Genomic DNA, 18,019 nt, shown 5'->3' on the forward strand with positions numbered 1-18,019 from the left:
AGCCCATGCGTTTACTTGTTCCATGATGACTCCCAGCAGCTCTTGAAATCCCCAGCAACCTGCTCTCTAGACTGCTGCTCATTACAATAGAAGCAGTGCAAGAATCACTTTCGCCTCTGCCTGCAGCTACTGTTAATCTTTTAGTCTGTGAATCCCCCCCAAGCTAGCAGTTTTTGACCCACCTAACACTGCCTCGATAACATCAGCAAATATTCTTGCACCCTTTCTATTTAAGTGTATCCCATTCCTGTAGAAGCAGTCTCTCCTGTTAGCAAGCACAGACCATGCTGAAAAAAAATCTACCCCATGAGCCTTGTACAGTCTCTCCAGGGTAGAATTGATTGACAAGGCTCTCAACATATTCTATAGTGTCTGGGCAAAATTGCATACACTTTCAAATTTAACCCTAACTCGTGACCTTTTTTTTCAACATTGACTTGTACTTGTTAAGTAAATCTGCAGATCTCTTACTCTTAAGATAATTAGTGCCAACATGTACAACAATATCATCTTTTGTGCCCTTAAAAGATATCTGTTCTACAACATCATCAACTTTTGCCCCTGGCTGCATATATTGTTGATCTGATTGAATAAAAGAAAAGAAATAGAGATAAATTTGATAAACAGCAGACTTTATCATGAAACCTTACTCAAACATTAAGTAAAAAAAATCTTCAACATTCATTCATTGTCATTGTATTTCAATTAGTAACCTACTATACAGAGTATCTCAGACATCTCTCTCTTTTTTTTTTTTTTTATGATGACCCTAAATGTTAAGTGTTTGTATACTGTATTTCCCACAGGAAGTGTTGTTGCTCATAACAATGTAAATAATTCATTGTCAGCAAGCAATTTATGGTTGAGATTCATAATAAAATCCCTGATTGGGAATTCAAACTTGTTTTGGTGGCTTTTTCTTGGCGGTCTTAACAATTTGCCTCTACTCCTGAGTTCTTTCCTTATTCTGTGCACTAAAGTTCTTGAGATGCCATTAAATTTGGCTGTTAATTCAACAGTTTAATGAACTCACTTCTCAGATTGAGTTTTATTTATTTGCCATTAATATTCATTAAAGTTTTCTTCATTTGATTACACAACTGCTTCCTTGGCATATTTTTCTTCACCTTTTTTTTAATTTTTTTTATTTTTTTTATGTAAACCCCAAACACGAGAAGTATTAGAACCTACAGTACTTTGTACCTTTCTTGGGTTGGAGGTTGAGAAGACGAAAGACGATATTTGTTGACATTGGATTTGAACTTCTGTAGACTGTAATTTTCAGGAAATACATACAAAGGAAGGTTGTTCTAGAAAACGGCAGTTGAATGAATAAACGAGAAAGATGAAAAGTTGGTTCTGTGAGTTTGAAGTTGGACAGTAAATGGATGTTGACTGGTGGCGGCACGTGTTCTGACTGTTTTAAAAGAGAAAGCAGGAATTATAGAAGCCAATTCAGAAGAACAGTGCCCATGAAAATATCTATAGAAGAGGCATGCAGCAAAAACAGTGTCTATGAGACAGCGAGTGGAGAGACTTTGTTAGTGATAAATCATTAATTAATCTAATTGCTCTCTTCTGAATGGAATCAAGAAGCCTGAGAGAGGTTTTGGGGGCACCACCCCAGATGTGGGAACAATATTCCATGGCAGGGTGATTTGCAATTTATACACAGTGAGCAGCTGTTTGGAAGAAAAGTAACGACGAGAGCGAAAGAGAAAACCAAGTTTTTTAGATGCAGAGTAAGCAATATTTATAATGTGCTTGTGCCAAGAGAGATTAGAAGTCAGGGTAATCCCCAAAAGAGATATATCATTTTGCCTAGAAATCAGAGTGTCACCAAACATAAGCATAGGAGCAGAAGAATCGTTTTTGCGAGATATAAGACAAGACTGAGTTTTAGAAAGATTGAAATTAACTAAGTTATCTTTGCCTCACTGGAGTTTTACCTGAATATCCGCATTTAAGGAACTAGTAGCAGATTTTCGAGAAGTTGAAGCTGATTCAGCAGCACAAAGTTTCTCAAAATGGAAAGTGGAATGCAATGTGCTATCATCTGCAAAACTATGGATAGGATTTCCAGTCAATGGAAGAAGGTCATTAATATACAAGAGGAAGAGAGTGGGGGAAAGAACTGAACCTTGGGGGGGAACACCGGCATTAGTGGAGAAGTTAGAAGACAGAGAGCCATCTTCCATCACCCTCGGTGAGCGATCAGAGAGAAAACTGGATAACCAATTACAAAAAACAGTTGGCAAACCATAAAATGGAAGCTTTTTTAGAAGACCTTTATGCCAAACACGATCGAAAGCCTTTGAGATGTCAAGAGCAACTACTTGTGTTTCACCGAACCTTTCCATTGAATTAGTCCATAAATGGGTAACATAAGCCAGAATATCACCAGTGGATCGACACTGACGGAATCCATACTGGCAATCATCGATCAGACGGAAGGTTTCTAGGTAGTTTAAGAGTTGGCGGTTAATTGATTTCTCCATTACTTTAGAAAGAGTAAAAGTAATTGCAATGGGACGATAATTGGATGGGAGGGATTTGTCACCCTTTTTAGGAACTGGCTGGATATGAGCAAATTTCCAAGCAAAAGGAAAAACACCTTTGGAATAAGAAAGTGAAAAAATGCTGCAAAAGATAGGAGTAAGTTCAGGAGCACAGGTTTTGAGAACGAGTGGAGAAATACCATCAGGACCTGGAGCTTTCTTAGCATCAAGAATCGTCAAAATCCTTCTGACGGAAGACCACAGGAGGTATTGAATGGAGCGTGTTGGGAATGGTGGGAGGTGTTTTACCAAAGTCATTAATACATGAGTTGGATGAAAAATGACATGCTAGCAGGTCAGTTTTATCATGGGCTCAAGTGACAACAGACCATCTGATTTGCACAGAGGTGGGAGCAGAGATGGGCAAAAGTTGCGACCAATAGCTTTGGCAAGAGACCAGAATGCTCGAGTACCATTAGGGCAAGAAGCAAGTTTTCTACTCATAGCCTGTTCAAAATCTAGTTTGGACTTATTAATAACTGCTTTACAATTGTTGCAAGCTTTGGTGTAGGCAGAAAATGAAACTGAAGAATTAGAAACAAGCCAATTACAATATGCAACATTCTTCTCTTGAATAGCCTTAGCACATTTATTGGAAAACCAAGGTTTAGATAAAGGATGAGATTTTAAAGTGGAGTGTGGGATAAAGGATTCCATTCCTGCAAGAATAATTTCATTGACACAATCTGAGCAAGTGTTGACATCAGAAGTTTTGAAACAGCAATCCGACTAAGGAAAAGAAGTAAAGAAATCTCGCAGGTCATCCCATTTTGCATTCTTGTAATGCCAAACAAGACGAGGTTGTGAATAGCCATGAGATAAAAGCTCCATTGGAGAAGAGACAATCACCAAGTTGTGATCTGAAGTGCCTAAAGGACCTCTCACTTCAACTGTGTAGTTAGAAGGGTTGTTTGTGAGAAAAAGATCAAGCATGTTGGCTGTATGATTAGGATTGTCCAGTGTTCTTGTAGGTAAATGAACAATCTGTGTAAAGTCATTAGTAATTGCAAAAGCCTCCGCATCTCGACCAGTTGGGTCAGTGTGGCTAGAAAACGGAACCCAGCTGGAGTTTGTGAACATTGAAATCACCAAGGAAAATTACCTCACTGTTAGAAAAGTTGGACTGGAGAAAGACAAGTTGCAAAGAGAGGAAGTTAAAGTGCTCCAAGTGATTAGTGAAGTTGGGAGAACGGTAGAGACAACAGATGAATTTGACACAATGAGGTAGAGAGATTTTAAGCCAGAGAAGATCAAAGAGAGGAGATTCCAAATTGCCAAGTCTCTGACACGGAATATCAGAATCTACATATGCACAAGTACCACCTTTGAGGTGAAAGGAATCATACAGCCAATAATTTTAGCATCCGAGATGAACAGTAGTTGAATCAACCAATAACTGAGATTCTGTCAGAAAAAGTACATGGGGTTTGGCAGACTGCAAGTGGAAATGGACATCGTTGAGACCACGTATATTTGTGAAATGAACTTGAGAGGTTTAGATCTTTTTGCAGATAAGCTTACTCCATTAGTTTGACAATTCATGGTGTATTCAATAGTAAGAAAAAGTGGGTGGGACATGCTGTATGAAGTAATGAAATCTTTGGATATGGCATACACATGGTAAGAATATACCCAGATCCTTGAAATAACATTTCCTCGACAATGTTCCCGGCATACACACTACTCGGACTCCCTCCAGTCACTATCTGGCAGAGTAGAGGTAGCAAGATTATACATTAGTTGATCCGGAAGCTTCCTAGAGAATTACCAATAGGTTCGGTCCGGTGTACTAATTAGCAGCTGGCCTGCGAACACTGTTTTAGAGCCATACCCTTGAAATGTAAGGAAATTTGGATCTCACCACGATATTCATCATAATCTCAAAAGTTATCAATCATACTGCATGATGGAAGAGATGAGGAAGAGTTGACCGGAACTTGGCTATAGAGACTAAACATGGGTTCCACCACTTCAAGCCTCCAATAAGCAAAGTGGTGGTATTGCACCGGTTGATGTGAGTCATCTACCAACTACTGCTGCCTGGTAACAAAAAGGGGAAGCATTCCTCCCTGTGTTGTGGGCGCCACACCTCGAACCCTGCTTACGTTGGTTCACACCTGGATGGTCACCCACCATGTACTCGTGCATGGAGGTTATACCCAGAATTACTAACAGTCCCACCATCGTGAGGGTGCAAGCAGAGGATTTGGCTGTCACAGACCATCCAGACTTTGCCGAAATTGGGTCCACTTTACTTGAGTGTCACCCGAATATCAGTTCCATCAGCGTTTTAGACTCCCAGGTAGCAAGTACAGCTTGTCTGGCATATCTGAGAGAATGTCTGTGACAACCTCAAGGACCTAAGAATAGGATGTCATTACACTGTAACATCCCTTCCGAACTAAAAATAACCTCAGTGATAGACACAGAACATTGTCAGGGAAACGGGGAACATGGTATGTAAAAAGGATAGTTGTTGTTTGGTTTTTAGGAGCATTAGCAACTAAGGCCATATTGCTCCGGAATATGCGGTGGTCATTCCTTGACCTTTCCGCATCCTCCATATTTGGTGGTGACGGGCTCGAACCCCGGTCTAATCAAGAAGCGTGTGATACGCACTGCTGCTCCTTCCCACCTGGCTACGGAGACGCCTAAAAAGGATAGGTGAAACAGGACCAGGGTATGTCTGCCAGGGGCAAAGGCTGATGACGTTGTAGAGCGGATATCATCATTTAAGGGCACAAAAGGTGATATTGTTGACATAGGAAACCGGTGGAATTACTTAACAAGTACAAGTAACTGTTGAAAAAACGCTGTATTTGAGGTATTGTCGTGAATTAGGGTTGAATTTGAAAGTGTCTGCAATTCTGCCCAGACATGATAGGAGGAAGTATATGATGAAAGCCTTGTCAATCAATTTGGCCCTGGAAAGACTATGCAAGTCTCAAGGGGTAGAATTTTTTTCAGCCTGGTCTGTACTTGTTAACAGGAGAAACTGCTGCTGAGATGGGATTCACTTAAATAGAAAGGGTGCAAGAATGTTTGCTGATGCTATCATGGCAGTGTTAGATGGGTCAGAAAACTGCTAGCTTGGGGGATACAAGGACTAATAGATTAATAGTAGCCAGTGGCAGAGGTGAAAGTGATTTTTGCACTGCTTCTATTGGAATGAGCAGCAGCCTGAAAAACAAGATGCAGGGTATTTCAGAGACTGCAGGGAGTCACTGAAGCACAAGTAAACACATGGGTTGTGTTAGGGTAGTTAAGAATAGGAACAGGTGCATGTATACTTGCATATACACCAATGCTAGGAGTTTGGTAAATAAATTTGATGAATTTTAGGTGTTGGTCAAAACATCAAAGGCAGATATTGTTGGGATATCAAAGATGTGGTGTCACACAGATATAAGGAATGCAGAACTGGAATTTTGGGAGTACAATGTGTACAGAAAGGATAGACAGGATAGGAAGGGTGGAGCAATTATGCTATTAGTTAAGAAACGCATAAAATTCAAGGAAGTGAAGCCAGTCGACATTGCTAGACAGTGCAGTGTCGAGTCAGTTTGGTGTGACATAAGCATTGGGAGATCAAAATTGAGAGTAGGAGTGTGTTATAGGCCTAATGACTGTGATGAGTATAATAAGAAATTGTACAGCGAAATAGTGGGCCAGTAAATCAGAGAGTCTTATAATGGGGGATTTTAATTTCCCAGATATTGACTGGAATTTGTGGGTTGGTCACTCACACACTAACCAAGGCTTTTGTGGATTTATTGGATGATTGTTTTCAACATCAGCATGTTCAAGAGGCAACTAGAGGGAGTAATACTCTTGATCTGATTATCAGTAGTGATTCTTCATGCATTAAGAATCTGCAGATAAAGGAAACACTAGGTGGCGGTGATCACAGTGTGCTGAAGTGGGATTTACTCAAAGAGGTAACTATCATCAGGGGTAAAGGGAAGGGTTTTTGCTTTCATAAAGGTGACTACGGTGGTCTGAGACAGTATTTAAATTCTATATGGTTGGACCAACTGATGATGTTAGCAACAGCAAATTCAAAATGAGAAACATTCAAAGAACTTACCTTGGAAGCTACCTAGGCTTTACATATCAACTAAGAAATATTGTTCAAGGTTTAGGCCTAAATGGATGTCAGATGAACTAATGAGACATATGGCAGAGAAGAAAAATGCATGGGATACATATAAATTAATCTGTGACATGGAAGCCTATGATAGATATAAGCTGATCTGTAACCAAGTCACAAAGGAGATTAGGCAGGCAATAGCAGATTATGAGAAATCTTTGGCAAGGATGCAAAGAAAAATAACAAAGAGTTCTTTACGTATGTAAACTCTAGAACAGCGATTTCCAAACTGGGAGGCACAGACTAGTGCAAAAGGAGGCGCGAAAAGTTTAACAGAAATGTAATTTTCGTAACAATATATATATATATAAATAAACTTTCATAACATAACATTAAATTTTATAACCTATTTTTTAAAGAATTTACTGCCACCTATCTCACTCAAACTTCGATATAAACATTTATTTGGAAAACAAATATACATAAAAAAAAAAAATTTTCTGTTTATGCTCAGGGACGACCAAACGGTCAGAGGAGTTCACAACATAGAGAGAATACAAGAAACAGCACCGTATTCAGCAGTCACGGACTTGAACCCCGGCCACTCAAGGCAACGTGTACTTATGCACCCGTGCGCCTGACCACTAGGCTACGAAAACAAATATTATATTTTGCTGAAATGATTGATATGATGTAATGTAATATACAGGGTGATTCGCTACCAGTTCGACAAACTTGCAGGAGGTGTAGGGGGCACAAAGACGAATCAGAATCACATAGCATTGCAGGGTCCGAAATGGCTTCGTCATAAGGTAGAGAACGTTGAACGGGAGGTCGCGTGAATAGCGATCCCGCTGGAAGTCAGCATTTGCGAACCGGTTCCCGAGGCAGTAGGATGGACGAGTATTCAAACGTTGAACTGGCCAACATGCACCTTGCGTATGGAGCTGCGGACTGTAACGGGCGCACTGCTCTGCGCTTGTACCAGGATCATTTCCCGCACAGGCGTGCTCCTCATCATACGATTTTAATCATATGATGAGGTTATGTGAGACTGGTTGTTTCATGAGAGGTACAATGAATCGAGAGCGAACGACGAGGACGCCAGACAATGAGGAGAATGTCCTACATCTTGCAGAAGGCAATCCGAGTAAGAGTACTCGAGCGATAGGCCAACGATTGGGTATTTCCCAATCCACTGTATGGAGGATACTGTCAATAAACCAAATGAGTTCATACCATCTGCAACACGTCCAATTATTGGAGCCTGCAGATTATCCACTCCGGAGGACTTTTGCTACTTGGTTTCTTCAACAGAAATGGTTCGCAAATGCTGACTTCCAACGGGATCGCTGTTCACGGGACCTCCCGTTCAACGTCCTCTACCTCATGATGAAGGCATTTCGGACCCTACAATGCTATGTGATTCCGATTCGTCTTTGTGCCCCCTACACCTCCTGCAAGTTTGTCGCACTGGTAGTGAATCACCCTGTATATAATTTAGTGTGTACTATGTATGACATATATATAGGTAGATTGCATAGTATAGTATTAGCTGCATGGTTCAAATCATTAGTAATTCAAATCATAATCATTAGTAATTTAGAACTACAGATGCTTATTATTTCATGTAGTTAGTATTAATAATTATTGTATTAACATATTAAAAATAAGAAATTGCACAATTATAGATGCTTTACTTCAAGGGGGGGGCACGGGCAAAATTTTACAGGTCAAGGGAGGCGTGGGCTCAGAAAGTTTGAGAACCGCTGCTCTAGAAGGAACGGGATGAATCAGATTGGTCCACTGGATATTGATGGTTCAACTGTTGATGATCCTGCTCAGGTGGCTAACAAACTAAATGAGTCTTTTGCATCTACATTTACACATGAGGAGTTATTCAGGGAGGGGAATGCCAGAGCGAATTAAACTCTGGCAGTGAGCTAGATGACTTTGTAATAACTGAGAGGAAATGGAGGAGAAATTGTTGAAGACAAACATAAAAAAGGCACCTGGGGTGGATGGGATCTATCCAGTTATATTAAAGGAGGCAGCAAAGGAAGTAAGCAAACCCTTAGCCATAATTATGAGAGCTTTTTTGGATTCGGGGAAGGTACCCATGGACTGGAGATGTGCAAATGTGACCCCAATTCACAAAGTAGGATCAAAAGGTGACACAAATAATTATAGACTTGTTAGTTTAACTTCTGTTCCAGGAAAATTAATGGAGGCACTGGTTAAAGAAGCACTGCAGGATCATCTAGACAAGACTTCAGTTATAGCTCAGACACAGCATGGTTTTGTTAAAGGAAAGTCTTGTGTGACCAATTTGATTGGATACTATGATGTGGTCACAAAGGAACTGGATGCAGGGAATAACTTTGATATCATATATTTGGATCTTAGAAAGGCTTTTGATACTATTGCACATGGAAGACTGCTGAACAAATTGGAGCAGTGTGGCCATTGGAGGCAAATTGCTATGGATAAAGGGATAGTTGAGTGGGAGAAGAGAGAGAGTGGTAATCAATGGACACTGCTCATCATGGACTAATGTTATTAGTTGGGTCCATTGTTGTTTTCTGTATTATAAATGATATGATGTGATGATGGTATATCAGGCTTAATGTACAAGTTTGCAGACGATACGAAGGTTGGCAGGGTTGTTAAGGACACTAATGACAGTACGCTGCTGCAACAGGATCTAGAAAAGTTGAGCAGATGGACTGAGAAGTGGCAAATGAAATTTAACAATGAAAAATGTAAAGTACTACATATGGGAAGCAGTAACCCCAGAGTAACACATGAACTCTGTGATACTACACTGACAGTGGTAAAGAATGAAAAGGACCTAGGGGTAACTGAAGTTTTCTGAGCAGTGCAGATTCATGGTGTCTTGTCAATTAAATACAGGAATTTTTATCATTTGTTGTTGAAGTTGATAGCCTAAATAAATTTAAGGCTGAGCTGGACAGATATTTGGAATGAACAGAGGGGTGAAATGGGAGCTTTTTTTTTTTTTTTTTTGCTGATGCTGCATAAGCTTGGTTTCTTGCATCATATGCGTATGCTAATGCTAAACACAATATGATACGTGAATTAAAAATTAGCAGAACATTGACTTAAGTCGACTTATGTGGAAAATTTGGAAATCAACATATTTTTATAGTATAAAATCAGGGTACAGTCATCATTGCAAAGGTGACAGCTACACATGTAAATATGGTGTGTTGTTTTAAAGGTATTAAAATTTATCTTACTCGTATTAAAATAAATCCTCCATATAATGTTGACAGATAACTGCTGTTGTAATAATTATCAATAATTAAACAATACTGTTTTCCTTTACAGATGGACGCTTCTTGGCTCTTGGTTCTCATGATTCTTATATCTACATATATCAAGTTGATGATGACAGTAAAAAGTATAACAGGATTGGTCGATGTTCGGTATGTGAGCAAACATTGTAACAGGAATTTTATGCTGAACTTCTTATTAGTTTAAAATTTCAAAATAGATTTGTTATGTTTTATATATTTTTTTATTACTCCACAAAAATTCAAAATAACCATTTTATAACACACATTTTAACACTAACATTAGGAAAGGCACATGATGCAAGAAAGCAAGCTGATATAGCATCAGCCAAAAAAAAAAAAAAAAAACTTTTGGAATAAGAAAGTGAAAAAAGGCGGCAAAGAATAGGAGTAAGTTCAGGAGCACAGGTTTTGAGAACAAGTGGAGAAATACCATCAGGACCTGGAGCTTTCTTAGCATCAAGATTCATCAAAATCCTTCTGATATCCTTTTGACAGAAGACCACACGAGGCATTGAATGGAGCGTGTTGGGAATGGTGGGAGATGTTTTACCAAGATCATTAATACATGAGCTGGAAGAAAAATGGGATGCTAGCAGGTCAGCTTTATCCTTGGCCGAAGTGACAACAGAACCATCTGGTTTGGACAGAGGTGGGAGCAGAGATGGACAAAAGTTGCGGCCAATAGCTTTGGCAAGAGACCAGAAAGCTCGGCTACCATTAGGGCAAGTAGCAAGTTTTCTACTCTTAGCCTGTTCAAACTCTAGTTTTGACTGATTAATAACTGCTTTACAATTGTTGCGAGCTTTGATGTAGGCAGAAAATGAAACTGAAGAATTAGAAACAAGCCAATTACGATATGCAACATTCTTCTCTTGTGAACAGCCTTAGCACATTTATTGGAAAACCAAGGTTTAGATAAAGGACGAGATTTTAAAGTGGAGTGTGGGATAAAGAATTCCATTCCTGCAAGAATAATTTCACTGACACGATCTGAGCAAACGTTTACATCTGAAGTTTTGAAACAGTAATCTGACCAAGGAAAAGAAGTCTCGCAGGTCATCCCATTTTGCATTCTTGTAATGAGGCGCCTCCGTAGCCAGGTGGGAAGGAGCAGCAGTGCGTAGCACACGCTTCTTGATTAAACCGGGGTTCGAGCCTGTCACCACCAAATACGGAGGATGCGGAAAAGGTCTGGGAATGACCCCCGCATATCCCGGAGCAATATGGCCTTAGTTGCTAATGCTCCTAAAAACCAAATCACAAATCACACGCATTCTTGTAATGCCAAACAAGATGAGGTTGTGAATAGCCATGAGATAAAGGTTCCATTGGAGAAGAGACAATCACCAAGTTGTGATCTGAAGTGCCTAAAGGACCTCTCACTTTGACCATGTACTTAGGATTGTTTGTGAGAAAAAGATCAAGCGTATTGGCTGTATGATTAGGATTGTCCGGTATTCTTGTAGGTTAATGAACAGTCTGTGCTAGGTCATTAGTAATTGCAAAAGCCTCAGCATCTTGACCTTCTGGGTCAGTGTGACTAGAAAATGGAAGCCAGCTGGAGTTTTTGTGAACATTAAAATCACCAAGGAAAATTACCTCACTGTTAGGAAAGTTGGAGGCGCCTCCATAGCCAGGTGGGCAGGAGCAGCAGTGCGTAGCACACGCTTCTTGATTAGACCGGGGTTCGAGCCCGTGACCACCAAATATGGAGGATGCAGAAAGGTCAGGGAATGACCACCGCATATCCCAGAGCAATATGGCCTTAGTTGCTAATGCTCCTAAAAACCAACCAAACAACAACAACAAGGAAAGTTGGACTGGAGAAAGTCAAGTTGCAAAGAGAGGAAGGTCAAAGAGCTCCAAGTGATTAGTGGAGTGGGGAGAACGGTAGAGACAACAGATGAATTTGACACAATGAGGTAGAGAGATTTTAAGTCAGAGAAGATCAAAGAGAGGAGATTCCAAATTGCCAAGTCTCTGACAGGGAATATCAGAACAGACATATGCACAAGTACCACATTTGATGCGAAAGGAATCATACAGTGAATAATTTGGGCATCTGAGATGAGCAGTTGTTGAATCAACCGATAACTGAGATTCTGTCAGAAAAAGTACATGGGGTTTGGCAGACTGCAAGTGGAAATGGACATCGTTGAGATTAGAATTGAGACCACGTATATTTGTGAAATGAATTAGGGAGTTAATCAATTTTAATGAGGGTCACTTGGTTTTTTACCCTCCTGGTAACTTTGCTTTTTCAAGTTCCAGTTTTCAGCAGACAGGAAAATTTATCACAGAATACACACAATTTACAGAAAATATATTGATGCCTTATTTGCTTTTCGGTTAGCACAAGCGTGTGCTCACACACACGCACGCACACAGCTTAGTATTGTCTTACACAGTAAACATGTTCATTGAAAATATACATAGTATATTTTCAATGAACATGTTGAATTGTATATTTTTCAATGAATGTGTTGATTGATTCTATATTCAGACACATTTCTGTTTAGTATTAGCCATATAGTGTAAGGAAGCCACAGACTCTTGCTGAATTGGCCATAAAATAAAATAAATAATTAAATAAAAATAACTATACAAAAATAAATAGTAATAAAATTTATGAAAAATAAAATAAAGAACCTATGTGTTTTTCTCCTTGCGCAGGTAAGTGCTTAGCTAACCTCAATTTCCCCAACTGTGAGTAGTAGTAGTAGTGACATGTGATGCAAGAAAGCAAGTGTATGAGCTTATGCAACATCAGCCAAATATAAAAAAAAAAAAAAAAAAAAAAAAAAAATCACACCATTCCCTCCAGATGCCTGTCCAGTTCCTCCTTAAATTTATTTAACCTATCGACTTCCACAACGACAGATGGAAGTTTGTTCCAGCAATTAACCACCCGCTGGCTAAAGGCAAATTTCCGCACATCTATTCTACATCTGTCTTTTTTTAATTTGAATTTATGCCCCCTTAAGTTGGCAATCTGAACAAGTGGAAGGATCCCATCAGAATTCAGTGTGCTTTAACCCATTCAAGACCTTATACACCTCAATCAGATCACCTTGCAGGTGCCTAGTCTCCAGCCATTGCAATTTGCAGAACTTACGCCTCTCTTGGTAAGAGGATCCCTTCATTCCCCTCACCAATCTTGTTGTCCTTCTCTGTACATGCTGAAGCAAATCTGCATCCTTCCTAAAATGAGGCCTCCAGACCTGTATGCAATACTCAAGGTGTGGCCTGACCATTGCCTTATACAGAGGGACAATCACCTCCTCCCTGCTAGCAAAATTCCTATATATCATTGACAAAACCCCATGACCTGCCCTGGCAGCCTGTCTGCATTGCTAAGAAAACTTCATATCTGACTGCACAATTACTCCCAGGTCTTTTTCATATTCTACCACCTTAAGTGTAGTACTACACAGTTGGTACGTTTCTCTGGGGCCCCGGGTGCCAAGCGAATGTGATCGAGCGTTTTCTCTGTGCTTAAAAAGTGATTATATAAAAGCGATTTAAAGTTATATTAAGTTACTGCCCTTAAGAAATTTATTTTTTATATCAGCTACTGTCACAAAAAGTACTTGTACAGAGCAAGAAAGAAAAGCTACCTTTCTTTATTTTTCATACTTCTTTTACTAACACTTAATACTCTACGCTTGGTCACACCGGGCACTGCTCCTGCCTCCTCGTGGCGGGGCCGGAAGTCTTGGCAGAAAAGCTCATCTGCCAAGGACTAAAAGGAGCAAACATGGATCAACATGCCTTTCCGCCTCTCGAGCCGACAAGCTCTCGGCCAGAGTTAGACCCTGACCATAATACGTCGCAACCCAAGAGGTTGAAAACCACTTCCTCAGCGACAAATTGTCCTGCATTTCTTATAATGCACTCTCTTGCAGATCAGCCTCTCAGTAAGCTCTCTCCGTTCCTTATCCAGAAACAACTGGAAAGTTTGGCAGGATCTCCTAAGACAGTCAGGAGATTACAATCAGGCGACCTGCTATTGGAAACAGCGAACAGTAGACATTCAGAGAAACTGCTAAAACTTACAAGTTTTGCTGGAATTCCAGTAAAGGTTTCTCCCCATGCCACCCTAAATACATCTAAGGGTGTTATATCCAGCTGGGATCTATTGAATGTCACGGAGGAGGAGTTAACACAAGAGCTTCAAGATCAAAATGTCACTGCTGTGAAAAGAATTATGGTGAAAAGAGAAAATATACTCACACCTACAAGGAATATTATTCTAACTTTTAACACGCCAAATCTACCACCATCGATAAAAGCAGGCTACCTACTCTGCCGCATTAGACCATATATACCTAACCCATTGAGATGTTTTAAGTGCCAGAAGTATGGCCACTCTCAAACGGCATGCAGAGGAAACCAGGTTTGTCCTAATTGTGGGTCCGCTGACCACACCCAAACTGACTGCTTGGCAAAAGAAATGACTTGTCCCAACTGTAAGGGAAACCATCCTGCCTACTCAAGGACGTGCGATAGATGGAAAACTGAAAAGCAAATCGTTAAATATAAGATTGAAAATAAAGTGAGCTTTCAGGAAGCACGGAAATTAATTGCTCCCAGTATGAATAAACGTACGTACGCCAATATTACGCAAAAATATCAATCAGTAGCCACTCAAACTGATGTTACAGTCCCTTCTACCACCTCAATCTCTGACTGGGCTCGGACTGTTCTCTCTCAGCAACAGTCCAATGTCCCGAAACAGTTGAACCAGGCAAGTAATACTGCACTTACAGTACCAGCTACAACTTCTTCTCCTTCCCCAGTGATTTCTTCTATACCGAATAATCGCAACTCAAATTTAAAAAAGAATATCCAAGAAACGTCTATGGATACTATTGACTCATCCAGACAGGAAGAACCGATCTTAGAAATATATGCGGAAGAAGAAATGGACACCGGTCGACCATTATTCCCAAAAAAAGATAAACCAAGGCCTGAACGTCACAAGACAGTCACATTAAAAAAACAGTCAGAAGCAGCTTCTTCTACTAAACATCAGTAATGCCTTACATTCTACAATGGAATTGTAGAGGATTTCGTAGCAACCTTAACGATATTCAAGTCTTAATTAACCGCTACTCTCCAGTTGGTTTCTGCCTACAGGAAACCTATCTAACTCCGCAAATTTCCACCAACATAAAGAACTATGTAATCTATCGGCACGATCGTAATAATTCAAATACTGCCCGTGGGGGTGTGGCCATCTTAGTCAGCTCAAATATCCCGACCAAGCAAATTTTTTTGCAAACTACAATTGAAGTTGTCGCCGTACGTTTGATAACCCAGATTGCTTTAACACTGGTATCAGTCTATCTCCCACCAAGTCATACCTTCTCTTACCAAGACCTTGAAAACCTGCTAATGCAACTAGAACCCCCTGTCTGTCTCTTGGGTGATTTCAATGGCCACAATCCCTTATGGGGATCGACAAAATTAGATATCCATGGCCGCTTAATTGAAACCTTTCTGGATAAGGAAAACCTTACTGTTCTTAATACTGGTGCGCCTACTCACATACAACTACCAACTGGACAAACCTCTGCAATCGATCTATCAATATGTTCCCCGATTCTGTATCCAATTATAGAATGGTCTGTTATAGACGATCCCATGGGCAGCGACCATTTTCCGATTATTTGCGACCTGCTCACTGCACAACCACCATTAATCATACCCTGCAGGAAATGGAAGTTCTCTCAAGCCAACTGGGTCAAATTTCAATCAGTTGTCACCCTGGATGAACAATATATACAAACACAGTCGATAGATGAAGCCACAGAGTATATCACTTCACATATAATATCTGCAGCTAAATGTTCGATTCCATTGTCGAATCCCCAGTCCCGACGGCACCTTAACTATTGGTGGAATCAAGAATGCACAATAGCTAAGAAGTTAAAAAATAAAGCGTGGAATTTATTTCGTAGATCCCCAACCACAGCTAATCTTATCAATTACAAGAAACTAAGAGCAAAAGCACGTCGCACTCAAAGAGAAGCAAAGAAGAATTCTTGGATTCGGTTTGCATCCACCATAAACAGAAACACTAACTCCAGGTTAATATGGAAGAAAATCAGGCAGATTTCTGGAAAATTTCCAACCACCCCTTCACCAATTCTTTCATGGAATGGGCAAGAACTATCTGCTCCTCAAGACATTGCAAATGCCTTGGCTAAAACTTTTGCCGAAGTTTCTGCGGCATCAAATTATTCTCCGGATTTCCAGAAAATAAAGACCCAGACTGAACAACGAGCCATCAACTTTCGAACTTCAGTTTTCTTTCCATATAATCAGCCTCTGCAATATCATGAACTTATACATGTCATTAAAACAACACGCAACAGTGCCGCTGGACCAGATGGAATCTCTTACATTATGTTACAACACCTTGGTGAGAGAAATTTACAAATACTGCTGGTCTATTATAACCGGATATTTATGGAAAACATTTATCCCAGCTCTTGGCATCATGCCACAGTTCTTGCCTTTTTGAAACCCGGTAAAGATCCTACCAGTCCTAACAGTTATAGACCTATTTCTCTATCCAGTTGCCTCGGTAAATTACTTGAAAAAATGATCCATAATCGCCTTGTTTGGATCATCGAAACGCAACAACTAATTAGCAATAATCAGCATGGCTTTCGAAAGAACAGGTCCTCCTTAGATCTCATGATCAAAGCTGAGTTTGCAATTCGTAATGCCTTTGTGAAAAACGAACATCTTGTTATGGTTTCCATAGACATAGAAAAGGCATTTGATACTACCTGGCGTCGTGGCATTCTCAGTGACCTCCATGCTCTAGGTCTACGAGGCAACCTTCCTATATTCATCAGGAACTTTCTCAGGACTCGTTCGTTCCAAGTTCAATACCGCAACTCGCTTTCTATGACATTTTTACAGGAAGAAGGAGTGCCACAAGGGTCCATACTTAGTGCAACCCTGTTTGCCCTAAGAATCGATTCCATCACAAAAGATCTTCCAAATACTGTTGAGACCTACCTTTATGCCGATGATCTCTCTATTTCTTGCCATTCTCTGAATATGAGATCCATTGAACGGCAGCTGCAGATATGTTTAAATAAAATCCAAAGGTGGGCAGAGTTAAATGGCTATCATCTATCACAGCAGAAAACTGTTGCAATCCACTTTTGTAATCAACGGAAAATGCATACAGATCCCGAACTTCAGATGCAAAACTTTACTGTTCCAGTGACTAACAGCATCAAATTCTTGGGCTTAATCCTTGACAGGAAACTGAATTTCCTTGAGCACATTAAATCTGTGCGTATATCCTGCCTCAAAAAGCTGAACATACTAAGAGCTTTATCTGCCTTGTCTTGGGGAGCAGATCGTACATCTTTGTTGCTCTTATATAGAGCATTGATCAGATCCCGATTGGATTATGGTGCTCCTCTTTATGATTCCGCCCGTAAGAGTACATTGAAATGGCTGGATCCTATACAGCATAGCGCATTGCGGATTGCACTTGGTGCTTTCAGGACATCTCCTACTCATAGCTTGTACATTGAAGCTGATGAGCCCCCCCTTCACCTCCGCAGAAAAACGCTGCTTCTAAAGTACGTAGCCCGAATACAAAATTGTGGTCATCATCCTGTTCAGCCATACCTCTTTAATCCACCACTTCAAAACCTCTATAGAAATAAACCCAGTAAAATAAGACCAGCAGGCTTACGCCTCATTGAGTTAATGCAGAGTTGGAATGTTCAGATTTTCAACAGGCAACATTTAATGAATTACTCCCAACCGCCATGGATTCCGCCTCCTCAGTTATATTTCGATACTTATCTTGACAAATGGGGAAAGAATCGTCTACCAACACTCAATATGAAGCAACTCCATGCAAGCCATATTCAGAAATACGTTGATTTTTTGCCCATATATACTGATGGCTCCAAATCACATTCAGCCGTTGGAGCAGCGGCAGTATTTCCCTCTACTATCATCTCAGCTGCCCTTCCACCTGAGTACAGCAGCTTCTCCGCAGAACTTCATGC

General features: G+C 40.2%; 1 protein-coding gene across 5 annotated transcripts in view; it reads left to right on the forward strand.

Moving 5' to 3' along the window:
* The window catches only part of LOC150084715 (echinoderm microtubule-associated protein-like 2), a 364,524-nt gene that overhangs the window by 288,453 nt on the left and 58,052 nt on the right, over positions 1–18,019 (forward strand). For all 5 annotated transcript variants that reach the window (XM_090376571.1, XM_090376573.1, XM_090376572.1 and 2 more), the window contains one exon: positions 10,000–10,097. In XM_090376571.1, the coding sequence (XP_090232697.1) occupies positions 10,000–10,097 (98 nt within the window). The remainder of the gene's footprint in view (positions 1–9,999; positions 10,098–18,019) is intronic.

Source organism: Mastigoproctus giganteus, chromosome 6 (genome assembly GCF_048544385.1).
Source record: "Mastigoproctus giganteus isolate SK-2022 chromosome 6, ASM4854438v1, whole genome shotgun sequence".
In the NCBI taxonomy this organism is placed as follows: Eukaryota; Metazoa; Arthropoda; class Arachnida; order Uropygi; family Thelyphonidae; genus Mastigoproctus; species Mastigoproctus giganteus.